The 19,548-nt window shown below is 45.7% G+C and overlaps 1 protein-coding gene across 1 annotated transcript in view; it reads left to right on the forward strand.

Annotated features, from left to right (window-relative positions):
• The first annotated feature begins 346 nt into the window (after nt 1-346).
• m1ap (meiosis 1 associated protein) overlaps nt 347-19,548 on the forward strand; it is a 72,471-nt gene continuing 53,269 nt past the window's right edge. Inside the window, exons 1-5 of the mRNA XM_052495703.1 lie at nt 347-531; nt 3,877-4,151; nt 4,400-4,591; nt 11,713-11,830; nt 12,178-12,243. Of these exons, the coding sequence (XP_052351663.1) occupies nt 3,897-4,151; nt 4,400-4,591; nt 11,713-11,830; nt 12,178-12,243 (631 nt within the window). The 5' untranslated portion in view covers nt 347-531; nt 3,877-3,896. The remainder of the gene's footprint in view (nt 532-3,876; nt 4,152-4,399; nt 4,592-11,712; nt 11,831-12,177; nt 12,244-19,548) is intronic.

The following is a 19,548-nucleotide window of genomic DNA, read 5'->3' on the forward strand; positions in this document are numbered from 1 at the left end:
CATGGCCTGCTAAAGTGGATTTGAACTTCAGTTACGGATGACTGGGAGAGAGAACCGTTTTATTGGAAAAGGGTGAGGTGCATTCTCCAGTCACACCTTCATCCAATCAGACTACTGACTAGTTAACTAGTAGTAGTCGGGGAAGTCTGTTTTACTGTAACGCAGGCCTATCCCCGCCTGTCTTTTAATGACAAGATAAACAGTATAGTAAAAACACACATATTTAGACTAAATCGTAATGCTATTTATGACAAATGGTTTATAATAATCAATTAAATATATTTGGTATCCCGCTGTGACCTTTCAGTTCAGCGTGCCTCCTGCCCGCGCGCAGCTGCCTTGGCGAGAGAGCGCGAGACGTGACGTCACGTCTACTTTTCAAACAATCTGAAAATAACCTCGTTATTTTAAATTAAAATTGTATTTTTTTTTTTACAGCTAAAACTAATGTGTATTTTGGCTAAATAACCAGAACATACACAAGGACAGGGAATTCAATAAGAAACACGAAAAGAAAAGTAAATTTCAGAGGTAAGGTAAATTTGCTAACAAGTACCTAGCTAGCTATCTAGCTAACGTTAGCTATGAGACTGACTTGCATGTTCTCCAACTAATGTTACATTTTGTTTGGTGGGGAAAACGCTACTATGAGCTGGCTAGTAGTCTGGCGGTAGACAGTGCCCCCCAAAAGTAGTTTATTTCGTATTTCTGGACAGATAACTCCGTTCTTCAGCACTCTAGCAACAGCATGACTTTGTTAAGAGTTATATGGATTCCAGTCACAAACAGATCAGAGATCTTGGCCGAGTTCAGCAGGACGTTTTTATGAACGTTCATATAGAAATAGGCTACGTAGAACATGTAGAATAATGAATCACATCAGCTCTATTCATTTCATGACATTTATATCTGCAACGTTTTGACAACTGAAGGTGGCCCTGGGGTGTAGTGGAGCTCAGCGTTACTCCCTCATCTTGACCTGGCTGTCATCTCCTAATTACAGGCCTACATCCTTCCATACCAGGCCGTTTCTATTAGCATAGCTAGCTTGCTAAATGCTTATAACAGTATAAGGATTTTAGTTGCGGGGGCGGCAAGGGTTTTGATGGTGTGTGTAACAGCGCCCGTTTTTATCAGTCTCTTCCCTCCTACATCTTGTCTTTTGCCCTTGGATCATACTACTCATCTAATGACGCACCAATTGAAATTACCAGGCTGTGTGTGTGCCTGCATGTTGCGTGCAAGCGAGAGAGAGAGACATACACACACACTGTACACACACAATGTGTCCTTTTGTCATCACGCCAGTCTTGTTGACTATAAACGTCTGCCTGAAGGCACAGTGAGAGAGAGAGGTTCCTTCCGTAACATGGTTATATAGAACAGGACAGATAGAACACAGAGTTCCGTTGTGAATGGAGATGATTCTGAAGGGCTCCGTCCCAAATGGCACCCTAATTCCCTATATAGTGCACAACTTTTAACCAGGCTACCTGGTCAAACGTAGTGCACTGAATAGGGTGCCATTTGGAATGAAAGCATAGATAACAGAATGTTCTGATCTGACCCTAATTAAACCTCTCTGATTCTAGCTATCTCTATCTGACCTCAGTGTCACATAACGGTCTTGTGTTTCATTTCAAATGGCACCCTATTCCCTACTTAGTGCACTTCTTTTGACCAGCCATAACAGTCTTGTTCATTGTTGTTTGGTCACAGCTGTGAGCTAAATGAGAATCCAATAAGGGTTAAGTTGTGTGCCTCTTGTGATAATCATCTAAGGATGCTAGCTCTTCCTCCTTTTCTACTCCTCTTTGTTCCTCTTTTCCAGCTCAAAATGTTAAGGATTTGTGTGTGTGTGTGTGTGTGTGTGTGTGTGTGTGTGTGTGTGTGTGTGTGTGTGTGTGTGTGTGTGTGTGTGTGTGTGTGTGTGTGTGTGTGTGTGTGTGTGTGTGAGAGGACTTGACTCACTGTTATTTCACCATCATTTTGACTAAGCATTATCTGTTTCGTGATTGATGGATTGACTGACTGACTGTTGAAAACTCCCTATATGTCCCAATTACTTCACCCCCCCCCCCGTGTCCGTCCTCCTGTTCTTGCTCCATCAAATGACTAACCATCGTAACTTTAGTGTGATGAAGACAGTCAGGGGGTAATTCATGTTGTCATAATGGCGGGGTTCCCCCTTCATAATGACATGGGTGAGATAGTTAATGAGAGTAGAGCTGTAGCTCTCGGGCAAGAGGGGACTTTCCCCAGGCTCACCAAACTGTAACATCCTTTTCATGATGAATGACTGCTCTCCTTCATGTACACTACTGTTCAAAAGTTTGGGTTCACTTAGAAATGTCCTTGGTTTCCATGAAAACATACATGAAAATTAGTTGCAAAATAAATAGGAAATAGGAAATATAGTTGACAAGGTTCTAAAAAAATATATTTTTTATTGAAATAATAATTGTGACCTTCAAACTTTGCTTTCGTCAAATAATCCTCCATTTGCTGCAATTACAGTCTTGCATACATTTGGTTTTCTAGTTGTCAATTTGTTGAGGTAATCTGAAGAGATTTCACCCCATGCTTCCTGAAGCACCTCCCACAAGTTGGATTGGCTTGATGGGCACTTCTTACATACCATACAGTCAAGCTGCTCCCACAACAACTCAATAGGGTTGAGATCCGGTGACTGTGCTGGCCACTCCATTATAGACCGAATACCAACTGACTGCTTCTTCCCTCAGTAGTTCTTGCATCATTTGGAGCTGTGCTTTGGTTCATTGTCCTGTTGTAGGAGGAAATTGGCTCTAATTAAGCGCCATCCACGGGGTATGGCATGGCGTTGCAAAATGGAGTGATAGCCTTCCTTCTTCAAGATCCCTTTTACCCTGTACAAATCTCCCACTTTACCACCACCAAAGCAACCCCAGACCATCACATTTCCTCCACCATGCTTTACAGATGGCGCCAAGCACTCCTCCAGCATCTTTTAATTTTTTCTGTGTCTCACGAATGTTCTTCTTTGTGATTCGAACAACTCAAACTTAGATTTGTCTGTCCATAATTTGCAACTCTGCCTAGAAGGCCAGCATCCCGGACTCGCCTCTTCACTATTGACATCGAGACGGGTGTTTTGCGGGAACTATTTAATGAAGCTGCCAGTTGAGGGCTTATGAGGCATCTGTTTATCAAAATAGACACTCTAATGTACTTGTCCTCTTGCTCAGTTGTGCACCGGGGCCTCTCACTCGTCTTTCTATTCTGGTTAGAGCCAGTTTGCGCTGTTCTGTGAAGGGAGTAGTACACAGCGTTGTACGAGATTTCTTGGCAGTTTCTCGCATGGAACAGTCTTCATTTTTGAGAACAAGAAAAGACTAATGAGTTTCAGAAGAACATGCTTTGTTTCTGGCCATTTTGAGCTTGTAATCGAACCCACAAATGCTGATGCTCCAGATACTCAACTAGTCTAAAGAAGGACAGTTTTATTGCTTCTTTAATCAGGACATAAACTTGGATTAGCTAACACAATGTGTCATTGGAACACAGGAGTGATGGTTGCTGATAATGGGCCTCTGTACACCTATGTAGATATTCCATAAGAAATCTGCAGTTTCCAGCTACAATAGTAATTTACAACATTAACACTGTCTACACTGTATTTCTGATCAATTTGATGTTATTTTAATGGACAAAACATTTGCTAAGTGACCCCAAACTTTTCAACGGTAGTGTATATACCAAAGCAAGTGGCGGGGCAGACATTTCCCTCCAAAAATGAATCCCAGATTGTAACTTTAAACAACAAATGATTTCATGTTTGTTTACCGTCTTCCTCTTGCTTCATCCTTGTGTTTCCTTTACTATTGTTTTGTTTAGATTCCGATTCCATCGTTGCCATGGACGCAAGGAACCGCTCTGGCCCCCCCTCCTCCTCCTTCCAGGTGTGCCGCCCCTCCTTGTTCTCACAGCAACCGCCCCGTGTTCTGATCGTGGACGCGTCACCGCCCTGGTGGTCAGAGACTGGTACTACGCTGTGTGAGGCTTTGGATAACTTCCTGACTCTGGCCTGTAGTCTGGACGGACCCTGTAGACTGCCCCTGCTTAGCCTTTACGCTCTGAGTAGACAGCATGAATGTCTGCTGCCATTCGTGGTAAGAGGGAAGGAGGGAGAGAGAAGTGTGTTGTGTTATCTCTCTCTTTTCTCTCTCTCTTCTCTTTAAAAGATGCATGCCTGATTACTTATATGTGAGTCAGAATGGTGGCAAGGTAATGAAGTAAATAAATCATTGCGCTCTCTCTCTCTCTCTCTCTCTCTCTCTCTCTCTCTCTCTCTCTCTCTCTCTCTCTAACCCCCACATTATTTCTCTCCCCCTTCCTCCATCCCTCTCCCCCACTCCAGCAGGTGAGGGGTAACCTGGCCCGACTGCGTTCCTGTGTGGAGGAGCTGAGGTCTATACCCGGAGAGGGGTGCGTCCGCGCACCCAGAGGGGAACTGCTCAAACAGGCTGTTTTGGACAGCCTGCAGCAGTTTAAACAGTACACGCGACACACTACCACTCCGAACCAGGCCAACAACAATGGATCTGTAGAGGTGAGTACTGAAACGAGAGCCTTTGATTAGTTGAATCAGGTCTGTTACAGCTGGGCTTGAACAAAAAACATGCACACCCTATTGGACCAGGTTTGGACCAGATTTGGACCAGGTTTGAAGAACGCCTCACCTCACTGATGTGTTACAGATGATTTCATTTGGGTTACTGCTTGAAACTGGCTCCTCCTATTAGTTGTTGGGTCGCGCAAGAAAACTATGTAAGGTCAAGGTTGCTAGGTCACCTGTTTATGGTAGTGTCAGGGCATTTTATGGCAGTGTCAGGGCATTTTATGGCAGTGTCAGGGCATTTTATAGCAGTGTCAGGGCATTTTATGGCAGTGTCAGGGCATTTTATGGCAGTGTCAGGGCATTTTATAGCAGTGTCAGGGCATTTAATGGCAGTGTCAGGGGATTTTATGGCAGTGTCAGGGCATTTTATGGCAGTGTCAGGGCATTTTATGGCAGTGTCAGGGCATTTTATGGCAGTGTCAGGGCATTTTATGGCAGTGTCAGGGCATTTTATGGCAGTGTCAGGGCATTTTATGGCAGTGTCAGGGCATTTTATGGCAGTGTCAGTGCATTTTATGGCAGTGTCAGTGCATTTTATGGCAGTGTCAGGGCATTTTATGGCAGTGTCAGGGCATTTTATGGCAGTGTCAGTGCATTTTATGGCAGTGTCAGTGCATTTTATGGCAGTGTCAGGGCATTTTATGGCAGTGTCAGGGCATTTAATGGCAGTGTCAGGGCATTTTATGGCAGTGTCAGTGCATTTTATGGCAGTGTCAGGGCATTTTATGGCAGTGTCAGGGCATTTTATGGCAGTGTCAGGGCATTTAATGGCAGTGTCAGGGCATTTAATGGCAGTGTCAGGGCATTTAATGGCAGTGTCAGGGCATTTTATGGCAGTGTCAGGGCATTTAATGGCAGTGTCAGTGCATTTTATGGCAGTGTCAGGGCATTTTATGGCAGTGTCAGGGCATTTTATGGCAGTGTCAGGGCATTTAATGGCAGTGTCAGTGCATTTTATGGCAGTGTCAGTGCATTTTATGGCAGTGTTGCATTTAATGGCAGTGTCAGTGCATTTTATGGCAGTGTCAGGGCATTTTATGGCAGTGTCAGTGCATTTAATGGCAGTGTCAGGGCATTTTATGGCAGTGTCAGTGCATTTTGTGGATCAAAAAGTGGCTGTGTAGGGCGTGGCTGAACATTTTAGAGTCCCCCATCTTGGCAGAGCAGATTTATTTTTTGCATTTTTAAGCCAATTTCCAATTTTTTACACTCTTTGATTTAGGCTTCCTGAATTAAAAGGCTGCCCTCCCCCTGAAGGGATTTTAACGGCATAAAAATCCCTGAGTGTAATGAATGCAATATAGAAAGAGAGAGAGAGATGGGCAGTCCTTTAGGTTTTTGAGCATTTCTCAGATTGTAGAAGCTCCAGTCAGAGCCATTAGCGTACTAGCTTCCGACCAGGAGCTGATATGAATGGACCCATTAGAACACAGAACACCATTAGAGAACACAGACACTAAACATATGGCTCTGTGTTCCATCTTAGCTCTGAAACAGACTTCCTATTTTGACTGTGTCCTGAATGGAATCCTATTTCCTAAATAGGCCTACAGTATATCCCTCATAGGGTTCTGGTCAACAGTAGTGTACTATAGAGGAAATGTGGTACTATTTGGGATGCATTCTCAACCAGCACTGATGTCCTTCTATACAGGAAGAGAAGAAACAGGAGAAAACAACCAAATGGCCACCTTCAGGGTTCTCATTTTGTATTTAACCTATCCATATACAACAAGTCACCATAATCAATAACATGGTCCTTCTGTAGCTCAGTTGGTAGAGCATGGCGCTTGTAACGCCAGGGTAGTGGGTTCGATTCCCGGGACCACCCATACGTAGAATGTATGCACACATGACTGTAAGTCGCTTTGGATAAAAGCGTCCGCTAAATGGCATATATTATATTAGAGAGAAACGTGGCCTGAACAAACTTCTTTCTAGCCATAAGCAGGAAGCAAGCCTTATTACTAAAATGAAAAACCCAATTTCAATTTTATCACAGCTTTTATCCACGACTTGAACTTTAAAGGACAACTTGTCATCCAACCAAATACCTAGGTATTTCTGGTCAGATGTAGTGTAGTATTTAGGAATACGGGCTGTTAGGACCTGGATATTTACTAGGATTATATATTATTATTTTCTGGTCCCAGTAATGTGATTTTGTGATGTTTGAACTTATTACTACTGAAAGATGTTACTCAGGGTTGAATTTAATTCATTTATCCGTTTTTTATTTTATTTCTCTTCTGATCTGGTGTGTAAATGTGTCAGAAAGAGATTTTAGGACTGTGTGTCATCAGATAAACCGGACATAAAGGTGTAATCAGGAGTTTAATAAGGGCTTTATGTTTTTTTTGTTTCTCTCCATAAAGTAGGCCTACTGATTGTGATCTTCCATCATCAAGTCACAGACTGGCTCTCTACAAGAAGAAGCTCTCCGTTTCAGGCAGCTGAGGGGAGGACGGCTCATAATAATGGCTGGAACGGAGCGAATGGAATGGCATCAAACACATGGAAACCATTCCAATGATTCCGCTCCAGCCGTTACCAATGGCAACGGAACCATGTTTGATGTGTTTGATACCATTCCAATGATTCCGCTCCAGCCGTTACCAATGGCAACGGAACCATGTTTGATGTGTTTGATACCGTTCCACTGATTCCGCTCCAGCCGTTACCAATGGCAACGGAACCATGTTTGATGTGTTTGATACCGTTCCACTGATTCCGCTCCAGCTGTTACCAATGGCAACGGAACCATGTTTGATGTGTTTGATACAGTTCCACTGATTCCGCTCCAGCCGTTACCAATGGCAACGGAACCATGTTTGATACAGTTCCACTGATTCCGCTCCAGCCGTTACCAATGGCAACGGAACCATGTTTGATGTGTTTGATACCGTTCCACTGATTCCGCTCCAGCTCCAGGAACCATGTTTGATGTGTTTGATACCCAATTCCGGCTCCAGCCGTTACCAATGGCAACGGAACCATGTTTGATGTGTTTGATACAGTTCCACTGATTCCGCCGTTACCAATGGCAACGGAACCATGTTTGATGTGTTTGATACCCACTGATTCCGCTCCAGCCGTTACCAATGGCAACGGAACCATGTTTGATGTGTTTGATACAGTTCCACTGATTCCGCTCCAGCCGTTACCAATGGCAACGGAACCATGTTTGATGTGTTTGATACCGTTCCACTGATTCCGCTCCAGCTGTTACCAATGCCAACGGAACCATGTTTGATGTGTTTGATACAGTTCCACTGATTCCGCTCCAGCCGTTACCACGAGCCCGTTACAACACCAATCTCTTGTGCTCCATTTCTAGAAGCTAAAGGGAAAGAAACAAGGGCCCTGGACATTTATCATCCTTGAGATGTTCATTTGGAGTCCATCTGTGTTAAATTGAATTGATTGGATATGATTTGGAAAGGCACACACCTGTCAATATAAGGTCCCACAGTTGACAGTGCATGTCAGAGCAAAAATCAAGCCATGATTTCGAATGAATTGTCTGTAAAGCTCAGAGACAGGATTGTGTCGAGGCACAGATCTGGGGAAGGCTACCAAACAGTGTCTGCAGCATTGAAGGTCCTCAAGAACAAAGTGGCCCCCATCATTCTGAAATGGAAGAAGTTTGGAACCACCAAGACTCTTCCTAGAGCTGGCCGCCCGGCCAAACTGACCAATCAGGGGAGAAGGGCCTTGGTCAGGGAGGTGACCAAGAACCCGATGGTCACTCTGACAGAGTTCCAGAGTTCCTTTGTGTCTGACAGAGTTCCAGAGTTCCTTTGTGGAGATGAGAGAACCTTTCAGAAGGACAATCATCTCTACAGCACTCCGCCAATCAGGCCTTTATGGTAGAGTGGCCAGATGGAAGCCACTCCTCAGTAAAAGGCACATGACAGCCCACTTGGAGTTTGCCAAAAGGCACCTAAAGGACTCTCAGACCATGAGAAACAAGATTCTCTGGTCTGATGAAACCAAGGACAACAACCCTAAGCGCACAGCCAAGACAACGCAGGAGTGAATTTGGGACAAGTCTCCGAATGTCCCTGAGGGGCCCAGCCAGAGCCCGGACTTGAGCCCGATCGAACATCTCTGGAGAGACCTGAAAATAGCTGTGCAGCGCCGCTCCCCATCCAACCTGACAGAGCTTGAGAGGATCTGCTGAGAAGAATGGGAGAAACTCTCCAAATACAGGTGTGCCAAGCTTGTAGCGTTATAGCCAAGAAGACTCAATGCTGTAATCGCTGCCAAAGGTGCTTCAACAAATGACTAAAGGGTCTGAATACTTATGTAAATGAGATATTTAAAAAAAAAAAATGTATTAACTTGCTAAAATTCTGAACCTGTTTTTGCTTTGTCATTATGGGGTATTGTGATGTCATTATGGGTTATTGTGATGTCATTATGGGGTATTGTGATGTCATTATGGGTTATTGTGATGTCATTATGGGTTATTGTGATGGCATTATGGGGTATTGTGATGTCATTATGGGGTATTGTGATGGCATTATGGGGTATTGTGATGTCATTATGGGGTATTGTGATGGCATTATGGGGTATTGTGATGGCATTATGGGGTATTGTGATGGCATTATGGGGTATTGTGATGGCATTATGGGGTATTGTGATGGCATTATGGGGTATTGTGATGGCCTTATGGGGTATTGTGATGGCATTATGGGGTATTGTGAATGCATTATGGGGTATTGTGTAGATCGATGAGGGAAAAAACTATTTAATCCATTTTTAGAATAAAGCTATAACGTAAACAAAATGTGGAGAAAGTCAATGGGTCTGAATATTTTCAGAATGTCCCAAGGACACGTTGCTCCGTCTGGGGGATCTTCAGGTGTATTGTAGAAAGGTTGTAGAGTAGACAGACACACTCTCTCCATCAAACGACTTGTAGTCAGTCAGACAGACACACTCTCCATCAAACGACTTGTAGTCAGTCAGACAGACACACTCTCTCCATCAAATGACTTGTAGTCAGTCAGACAGACACACTCTCCATCAAACGACTTGTAGTCAGTCAGACAGACACACTCTCTCCATCAAACGACTTGTAGTCAGTCAGACAGACACACTCCATCAAACGACTTGTAGTCTTGACTCATTGAATGGGTGACTGACACAGAGTGGACAAAACATTAAGAACATCTTTGTTGCGTTGCACCCCTCTCCCCTTTTGAGAACAGCCTCAAGTCGTTGGGTTATGGACTCTACAAGGTGTGGAAAGCGTTCCACAGGGATACTGGTCCATGTGGACTCTACAAGGTGTGGAAAGCGTTCCACAGGGATACTGGACCATGTGGACTCTACAAGGTGTGGAAAGCGTTCCACAGGGATACTGGTCCATGTGGACTCTACAAGGTGTGGAAAGCGTTCCACAGGGATACTGGACCATGTGGACTCTACAAGGTGTGGAAAGCGTTCCACAGGGATACTGGACCATGTGGACTCTACAAGGTGTGGAAAGCGTTCCACAGGGATACTGGTCCATGTTGACTCTACAAGGTGTGGAAAGCGTTCCACAGAGATACTGGTCTATGTGGACTCTACAAGGTGTGGAAAGCGTTCCACAGGGATACTGGTCCATGTGGACTCTACAAGGTGGGGAAAGCGTTCCACAGGGATACTGGACCATGTGGACTCTACAAGGTGTGGAAAGCGTTCCACAGGGATACTGGTCCATGTTGACTCTACAAGGTGTGGAAAGCGTTCCACAGAGATACTGGACCATGTGGACTCTACAAGGTGTGGAAAGCGTTCCACAGGGATACTGGTCCATGTGGACTCTACAAGGTGTGGAAAGCGTTCCACAGGGATACTGGACCATGTGGACTCTACAAGGTGTGGAAACGTTCCACAGGGATACTGGACCATGTGGACTCTACAAGGTGTGGAAAGCGTTCCACAGGGATACTGGACCATGTGGACTCTACAAGGTGTTGGAAGCGTTCCACAGAGATACTGGACCATGTGGACTCTACAAGGTGTGGAAAGCGTTCCACAGGGATACTGGACCATGTGGAAAGCGTTCCACAGGGATACTGGTCCATGTGGACTCTACATGTGGAAAGCGTTCCACAGAGATACTGGTGTGGACTCTACAAGGTGTGGAAAGCGTTCCACAGGGATACTGGACCATGTGGACTCTACAAGGTGTGGAAAGCGTTCCACAGGGATACTGGACCATGTGGACTCTACAAGGTGTGGAAACGTTCCACAGGGATACTGGACCATGTGGACTCTACAAGGTGTGGAAAGCGTTCCACAGGGATACTGGACCATGTGGACTCTACAAGGTGTTGGAAGCGTTCCACAGAGATACTGGACCATGTGGACTCTACAAGGTGTGGAAAGCGTTCCACAGGGATACTGGACCATGTGGACTCTACAAGGTGTGGAAAGCGTTCCACAGGGATACTGGTCCATGTTGACTCTACAAGGTGTGGAAAGCGTTCCACAGGGATACTGGTCCATGTGGACTCTACAAGGTGGGGAGAGCGTTCCACAGGGATACTGGTCCATGTTGACTCTACAAGGTGGGGAGAGCGTTCCACAGGGATACTGGTCCATGTTGACTCCAACACTTCCCACAGTTGTGTCAAGCTGGCTGGATGTCCTTTTGGGTGGTGGACCATTCTTGATACACACAGGAAACTGTTGAGCTTGAAAAACCCAGCAGTGCTGCAGTTCTTGACACCAGCTGGTGCGCCTGGCACCTACTACCATATCCTGTTCAAACGCACTTCGTTCTCTTTGTCTTTCCCATTTTCCCTCTGAATGGCACACAAACACAATACATGTATCAATTGTCTGAAGGCTTAAACATCCCTCTTTAACCCGTCTCCTCCCCTTCATCTACACTGATTGAAGTGGATTTAACAAGTGACATCAATAAGGGATCATAGCTTTCACCTGGATTCACCTGGTCAGTCTGTCATGGAAAGAGCAGGTGTTCTTAATGTTTTGTACACTAAGTGGTTTGATTGATGTATTGACTCATTTGATCTCCCATTGGCTTCCAGGTAACCGTGGTGACGAGCCAGCCAGGGTGTGGCGTGGTGAGGCAGTTGGAGGCGGGCTTAAAGGACACTGACTTGGTGTCTCTGCGACGCCTACTAGTGGTCCACGTCAGTACTGCAGGTAGGAGAGGCCTCTCTGTCTTTCTAGTGGGTGGAGCTGGGGTGGACGGGAGGGACTTCTGTTCTACATGTCAGAGAAGTATTTTTTTTTGTTCTGCTTAGCGTATTTCTATCTGAACGTAACAACAACACTGTTGCGTGCTGCTGAACATGCCTTGGGGCTGGGGAAGGGTTCAGCTGGTCCAGAGGTATTTGAACCAGTCCCTTTCGTAACTTCAATAATACTTCTGTACCATTGTGTGTATGTTTCTACCACCGATTGTTATTTGTTATCGGTATTAATATTAGTTAGTAGCATTAGGCAAGCCAGAAGTACATAATAATAATTAAACATAATAATTACTGCAGGGAGAGGGGAGACTGACTGCTGGGGGCAGGACACACCCTCACCTGAGACTGCAGAGGAGACTGAAGGTAGGAATATACACACACACAGACTAGATACACACACACACACACACACACACACACACACACACACACACACACACACACACCCAGGCTAGATAGACACACACACACACACACACACTAGATACACCTTTATGCAGTGACGTACATGCACAAATACACACCTTAGAACTTAAAACAGAAACACTCTTCAGAACAGAATATTTATGCTCTTTTCTCTGCTATGTTCAACACTCCCTCCTCTCTCCCTCATCTTCCCCTCCTCTCCCCCTCTCTCCCTCATCTTCCCCTCCTCTTCCCCTCCTCTCCCATCCTCTCTCCCTCCTCTCCCCTCATCTTCCCCTCCTCTCTCCCTCCTCTTCCTCGCCTCTCTCCCTCCTCGCTCTCTTCTCTCTGCCCTCTCATCCCCTCCTCTCTCCCCTCTCTCCGTCCTCTCTCGCCCCACTCCTCCCCCTCTTTGCCCCCTCTTCCTCTCCTCTCTTCATCCTCTCTCCCTTCTCTTCCTCTCCTCCTCTTTCCCTCCTCTGTTCCCCCCTCTCTCCTCTCTGTCCCCTCTTTCCCTCCTCCCTTCATGCTCTCTGCCCCCTCTCTACCTCCTCTCTCCCTCCTCTCTTTCCCTCCTCTGTAACCCCCTCTCTCCTCTCTGCCCCCTCTTTCCCTCCTCTTTCCCCCCTCTCTACCTCCTCTCTGCCCTCTCTTTCCCCCCTCTGTCCCCCCTCTCTACCTCCTCTCTCCCTCCTCTCTGCCCCCTCTGTCCCCCCACTCTCCCTCCTCTCTGCCCTCTCTTTCCCCCCTCTCTTCATCCTGTCTCCCTCCTCCCTGCCCCCTCTTTCCCTCCTCTTTCCCTCCTCTCTGCCCTCTCTCTCCCCCCTCTGTCCCCCCTCTCTACCTCCTCTCTCCCTCCTCTCTGCCCCCTCTTTCCCCCCTCTCTCCCTCCTCTCTGCCCTCTCTGTCCCCCACTCTCCCTCCTCTCTTCCCCTTCTTTCCCTCCTCTGTCCCCCCTCTCTACCTCCTTTCTACCTCCTCTCTGTCCCTCCTCTGTCCCCCCTCTCTACCTCCTTTCTCCCTCCTCTCTGCCCTCTCTTTCTCTCCTCTATCCCCCCTCTCTACCTCCTCTCTGCCCTCTCTGTCCCTCCTCTGTCCCCACTCTCTACCTCCTTTCTACCTCCTCTCTGCCCTCTCTGTCCCTCCTCTGTCCCCCCTCTCTACCTCCTTTCTCCCTCCTCTCTGCCCTCTCTTTCCCCCTTCTGTCCCTCCTCTCTACCTCCTTTCTACCTCCTCTCTGCCCTCTCTGTCCCTCCTCTGTCCCCCCTCTCTACCTCCTTTCTACCTCCTCTCTGCCCTCTCTGTCCCTCCTCTGTCCCCCCTCTCTACCTCCTTTCTACCTCATCTCTGCCCTCTCTGTCCCTCCTCTGTCCCCCCTCTCTACCTCCTTTCTCCCTCCTCTCTGCCCTCTCTTTCCCTCCTCTGTCCCCCCTCTCCCCCTCCTCTGTCCCCCCTCTCTACTTCATTTCTCCCTCCTCTCTGCCCTCTCTTTCTCTCCTCTATCCCCCCTCTCTCCCTCCTCTCTGCCCTCTCTCTCCCTCCTCTGTCCCCCCTCTCTACTTCCTTTCTCCCTCCTCTCTGCCCTCTATTTCTCTCCTCTATCCCCCCTCTCTACCTCCTCTCTGCCCTCTCTCTCCCTCCTCTGTCCCCCCTCTCTACCTCCTTTCTCCCTCCTCTCTGCCCTCTCTTTCTCTCCTCTGTCCCCCCTCTCTCCCTCCTCTGTCCCCCCTCTCTACCTCCTTTCTCCCTCCTCTCTACCCTCTCTTTCCCTCCTCTGTCCCCCCTCTCTACCTCCTTTCTCCCTCCTCTCTGCCCTCTCTTTCTCTCCTCTATCCCCCCTCTCTACCTCCTCTCTGCCCTCTGTCCCCCCTCTCTACCTCTTTTCTCCCTCCTCTCTGCCCTCTCTTTCCCTCCTCTGTCCCCCCTCTCTCCCTCCTCTGTCCCCCCTCTCTCCCTCCTCTTTCTTGATTATACTCATTAGGGTGTTGTGGTGGTAACTCACTCTGGTGAGCTATTTTCAAGTTGAGACCATGGCTTCATCCCAAATGGTAGCCTATTCCCTATGTAGTGCACTACTTTTAACCAGGGCTCATAGGACTCTGGTCAAAAGAAGTGCACTACATAGGGAAAGGGTGCCATTTGGGACTCAGAGCCATAGAGAAATCCATAATGTACATCCTTTTGAGAAAACCCAGCCATTAACTGTGCAACTTATGTTAACCCAAACACCATGAAATACAGCATATGAACCAAACACAAGTAGATCTTGTAGACACTAATTTTGTAGTTACCAGAAAAGTCTAGGAGTGCGGAAGCATGGAAGTTTAAGGGCCGTGGGTGTGTGTGTGTGTGTAAGGATAAGTACAGTGTTGAGTATGGGAGAGTTGACAGAACCGATAAATTACTTAGCTGTTTAGGACCACACGAACACAACATGATGTCATCGTAGTGGCGCCAAACCCCAGTGTGTGTGCGTGTGTGCGTGCGTGTGTGCGTGTGTGTGTGTGTGTTCTCCAGTTCTACTGCTCTTAAGTAAAGTATCCAGGCGGTATATCACTGAGGGAGGGATTCTATATTATGAAAATATTTACCCACGTAGATATATCCATATATTTTATACTCATATACTTATCCCATTCCTTTACTAGATTGTGTGTATTAGGTTTAGGTTGTGGAATTGTTAGACCTGTTAGATATGACCTGTTAGATACTGCTGCGCTGTTGGATCTAGAAGCACAAGCATTTCGCTACACTCACAATAACATCTGCTAATCATGTGTAATGACCAAAAACATATGCTAACCATGTAACCAAAAACATATGCTAACCATGTGACCAATAACATCTGCTAACCATGTAAGCAAAAACATCTGCTAACCATGTAACCAAAAACATCTGCTAACCATGTAAGCAAAAACATCTGCTAACCATGTAACCAAAAACATCTGCTAACCATGTAACCAAAAACATCTGCTAACCAATAACATCTGCTAACCATGTGACCAATAACATCTGCTAACCATGTGACCAATAACATCTGCAAACCATGTGACCAATAACATCTGCTAACCATGTGTAATGACCAAAAACATATGCTAACCATGTAACCAAAAACATCTGCTAACCAAGTAACCAAAAACATCTGCTAACCATGTAACCAAAAACATATGCTAACCATGTAACCAAAAACATCTGCTAACCATGTAACCAAAAACATCTGCTAACCATGTAACCAAAAACATCTGCTAACCAATAACATCTGCTAACCATGTCACCAATAACATCTGCTAACCATGTGACCAAAAACATCTGCTAACCATGTAACCAAAAACATCTGCTAACCATGTAACCAAAAACATCTGCTAACCATGTAACCAAAAACATCTGCTAACCATCTAACCAAAAACATCTGCTAACCATGTGACCAAAAACATCTGCTAACCATGTAACCAAAAACATCTGCTAACCATGTAACCAATAACATCTGCTAACCATGTAACCAAAAACATCTGCTAACCATCTAACCAAAAACATCTGCTAACCATGTGACCAAAAACATCTGCTAACCATGTAACCAAAAACATCTGCTAACCATGTAACCAATAGCATCTGCTAACCATGTGACCAATAACATCTGCTAACCATGTGACCAATAACATCTGCTAACCATGTAACCAATAACATCTGCTAACCATGTGTAACGACCAAAAACATCTGCCAACCATGTGTATGTGACCAATAACATCTGCTAACCATGTGTATGTGACCAATAACATCTGCTAACCATGTGTATGTGACCAATAAAATTAGATTTTGATTTGAGATAAATAGTTAGGGGGGAAATTAAAACTGTATTAAATAGAAGACATGTGCCTAAACAAAAGTACACCGATTGATAGTTAACCGTGTGAAGGCTGAGTCAACTTAAATACTAGATTGTTACCTGTCTAAGCCTCATAGATAGACAGTTAACTTTCTATATTTTATTTCACATTTATTGTAGCAGGGAGTCATATTGGTGTATTTTAGCAGTAGTGTAAATACAGTCATAGGCTGAGTGAACTTTGATACAGTGTCTAATGTCTGTCCGTATGTTACAGTATTGTACAGGGTGTTGGGATTTGGGTTCTGGAATAGATACAGTATCTAATGTTAGTCTGGAATAGATACAGTATCTAATGTTAGTGAATGGTAGTGGGGAATGGTAGTGGGGAATGGTAGTGCTGAATGGTAGTGCTGAATGGTAGTGGGGAATGGTAGTGCTGAATGGTAGTGCTGAATGGTAGTGCTGAATGGTAGTGCTGAATGGTAGTGCTGAATGGTAGTGCTGAATGGTAGTGGGGAATGGTAGTGCTGAATGGTAGTGGGGAATGGTAGTGGGGAATGGTAGTGGGGAATGGTAGTGGGGAATGGTAGTGGGGAATGGTAGTGGGGAATGGTAGTGGGGAATAGTACGCAAGTATAAACACCATGGGACCATGCAGTCGACATACCGCTCAGGAAAGAGACACGTTCTGTCTCCTAGAGATGAACGTACTTTGGTGCGAAAAGTGCAAATCAATCCCAGAACAACAGCAAAGGACGATGCTGGAGGACACAGGAACAAAAGTATCTATATCCACATTAAAACGAGTCCTATATCGACATAACCTGAAAGGCCGCTCATCAAGGAAGAAGCCACTGCTCCAAAACGCCATAAAAAAGCCAGACTACGGTTTGCAACTGAACATGGGTACAAAGATCGTCCTTTTTGGAGAAATGTCCTCTGGTCTTTTGAAACAAAAATAGAACTGTTTGGCCATAATAACCATCGTTATGTTTGGAGGAAAAAGGGGGAGGCTTGCAACCCGAATAACACCATCCCAACCGTGAAGCACGGGGGTGGCAGCATCATGTTGTGGAGGTGCTTTGCTGCAGGAGGGACTGGTGCACTTCACAAAATAGATGGCATCATGAGGTAGGAAAATTATGTGGATATATTGAAGCAACAGCTCAAGACATCAGTCAGGAAGTTAAAGCTTGGTCGCAAATGGGTCTTCCAAATGGACAATGACCCCAAGCATACTTCCAAAGTTGTGGCAAAATGGCTTAAGGACAACAAAGTCAAGGTATTGGAGTGACCTTCACAAAGCCCTGACCTCAACCCTATAGAACATGTGTGGGCAGAACTGAAAAAGCGTGCACGAGCAAGGAGGCCCACAAACCTGACTCAGTTACACCAGCTCTGTCAGGAGGAATGGGCCAAAATTCACCCAACTTATTGTGGGAAGCTTGTGGAAGGCTGCCCAAAACGTTTGACCCAAGTTAAACAATTGAAAGGCAATGCTACCAAATACTAACTGAGTGTATATAAACTTCTGACCCACTGTAATGAAAGAAATAAAGGCTGAAATAAATCATTCTCTCTACTATTATTCTGTCATTTCACATTCTTAAAATATAGTGGTGATCCTAACTGACCTAGGACAGGGAATTTTTACTAGGATTAAATGTCAGGAATTGTGAAAAACTTGAGTTTAAATGTATTTGGCTAAGATATATGTAAACTTCTGACTTCAATTGTATGTATCTTAGTGTTTGTGTATGTTAGCTAGGTAACATATTACAATATAGTTGAACTGGGTGGAGTAGTGCACATTTTCCCTTTCAAAGTTAATCTAGAACAATCTCTTTCCCTCACACACACTCTCTCTCTCTCTCTCTCTCTCTCTCTCTCTCTCTCTCTCTCTCTCTCTCTCTCTCTCTCTCTCTTTCTGTCTCTCTCTGTTTCTCTCTCTCCTCTCTCTCTCTGTCTGTCTCGCTCTCTCTCTTTCTCCTTTTCTCATGAACGGAGTTATCAACCTTCTTGGCGAAGAAGTGGATGGAAATTGCATAACTGTAGAGAAAGATCAGGATGACATTTGGGATGCTATCTCCTATGTAGTGCACTACTTTTGCCCAGGATTAGAGTGCCATTTGGGACTAATCCAAAGAAACAAAAAAATCTAATCAGTGAACTTCTTTTGTTTGAATTTAACATTGTACTCTATTTATTAAATCAATGCCCTGAGGCTGACACCTCTCAACCACTAACACGGACAGACGACCTCTAACACGGACAGATGACCTCTAACACGGACAGGCGACCTCTAACACAGACAGGCGACCTCTAACACGGACAGGCGACCTCTTAACACAGACAGGCGACCTCTAACACGGACAGATGACCTCTAACACGGACAGGCGACCTCTAACACAGACAGGCGACCTCTAACACGGACAGATGACCTCTAACACGGACAGATGACCTCTAACATGGACAGATGACCTCTAACACGGACAGACGACCTCTAACACGGACAGACGACCTCTAACACGGACAGGCGACCTCTAACACGGACAGACGACCTCTAACACGGACAGATGACCTCTAACACGGACAGACGACCTCTAACACGGACAGACGACCTCTAACACGGACAGACGACCTCTAACACAGACAGGCGACCTCTAACACAGACAGGCGACCTCTAACACGGACAGATGACCTCTAACACGGACAGGCGACCTCTAACACAGACAGGCGACCTCTAACACGGACAGATGACCTCTAACACGGACAGATGACCTCTAACACGGACAGACGACCTCTAACACGGACAGATGACCTCTAACACGGACAGACGACCTCTAACACGGACAGACGACCTCTAACACGGACAGACGAACTCAGGCCCACACAGGTGTGCACTAATATCAGTGAGAGGTTTCACAAGCCTCCTATTGTTCATAAAGTGTGTGTGTGTCGCCAAGCTAACGCCTAGATAGGCATCCTGTTTTTACTCCGACTCAAGTCTAGACACAGACAGACAACCTCTAACACAGACAGACAACCTCTAACCACAGAAAAGGGCAGAGTGAAGAACAAACACCGTTGTAAATACGTTTATTTTCCCTTTTGTACTCTAACTATTTGCACACCATTACAACACTGTATATAGACATAATATAACATTTGTAATGTCTTTATTCAGGAACAGACATTTACCTTATTTAACACGGAACAGACAGACACAGGGTAAAAGAGACAGGCAGACAGACAGAGGGAACAGAGTTAACAGGCAGACAGACAACCAGAGTTAACTAACAGACGGACAGGCGAGTTAACCAGGACAGACAACCAGGGTAAAACGAGTTAACCAGGCAGACAGACAGACACAGGGTAAAAAGAGTTAACCAGGCAGACAGACAGGGGGAACAGGCGAACCTCTAGACAGAGGGGAA

This window comes from Oncorhynchus keta, chromosome 35 (genome assembly GCF_023373465.1).
Source record: "Oncorhynchus keta strain PuntledgeMale-10-30-2019 chromosome 35, Oket_V2, whole genome shotgun sequence".
Taxonomy (NCBI): domain Eukaryota; kingdom Metazoa; phylum Chordata; class Actinopteri; order Salmoniformes; family Salmonidae; genus Oncorhynchus; species Oncorhynchus keta.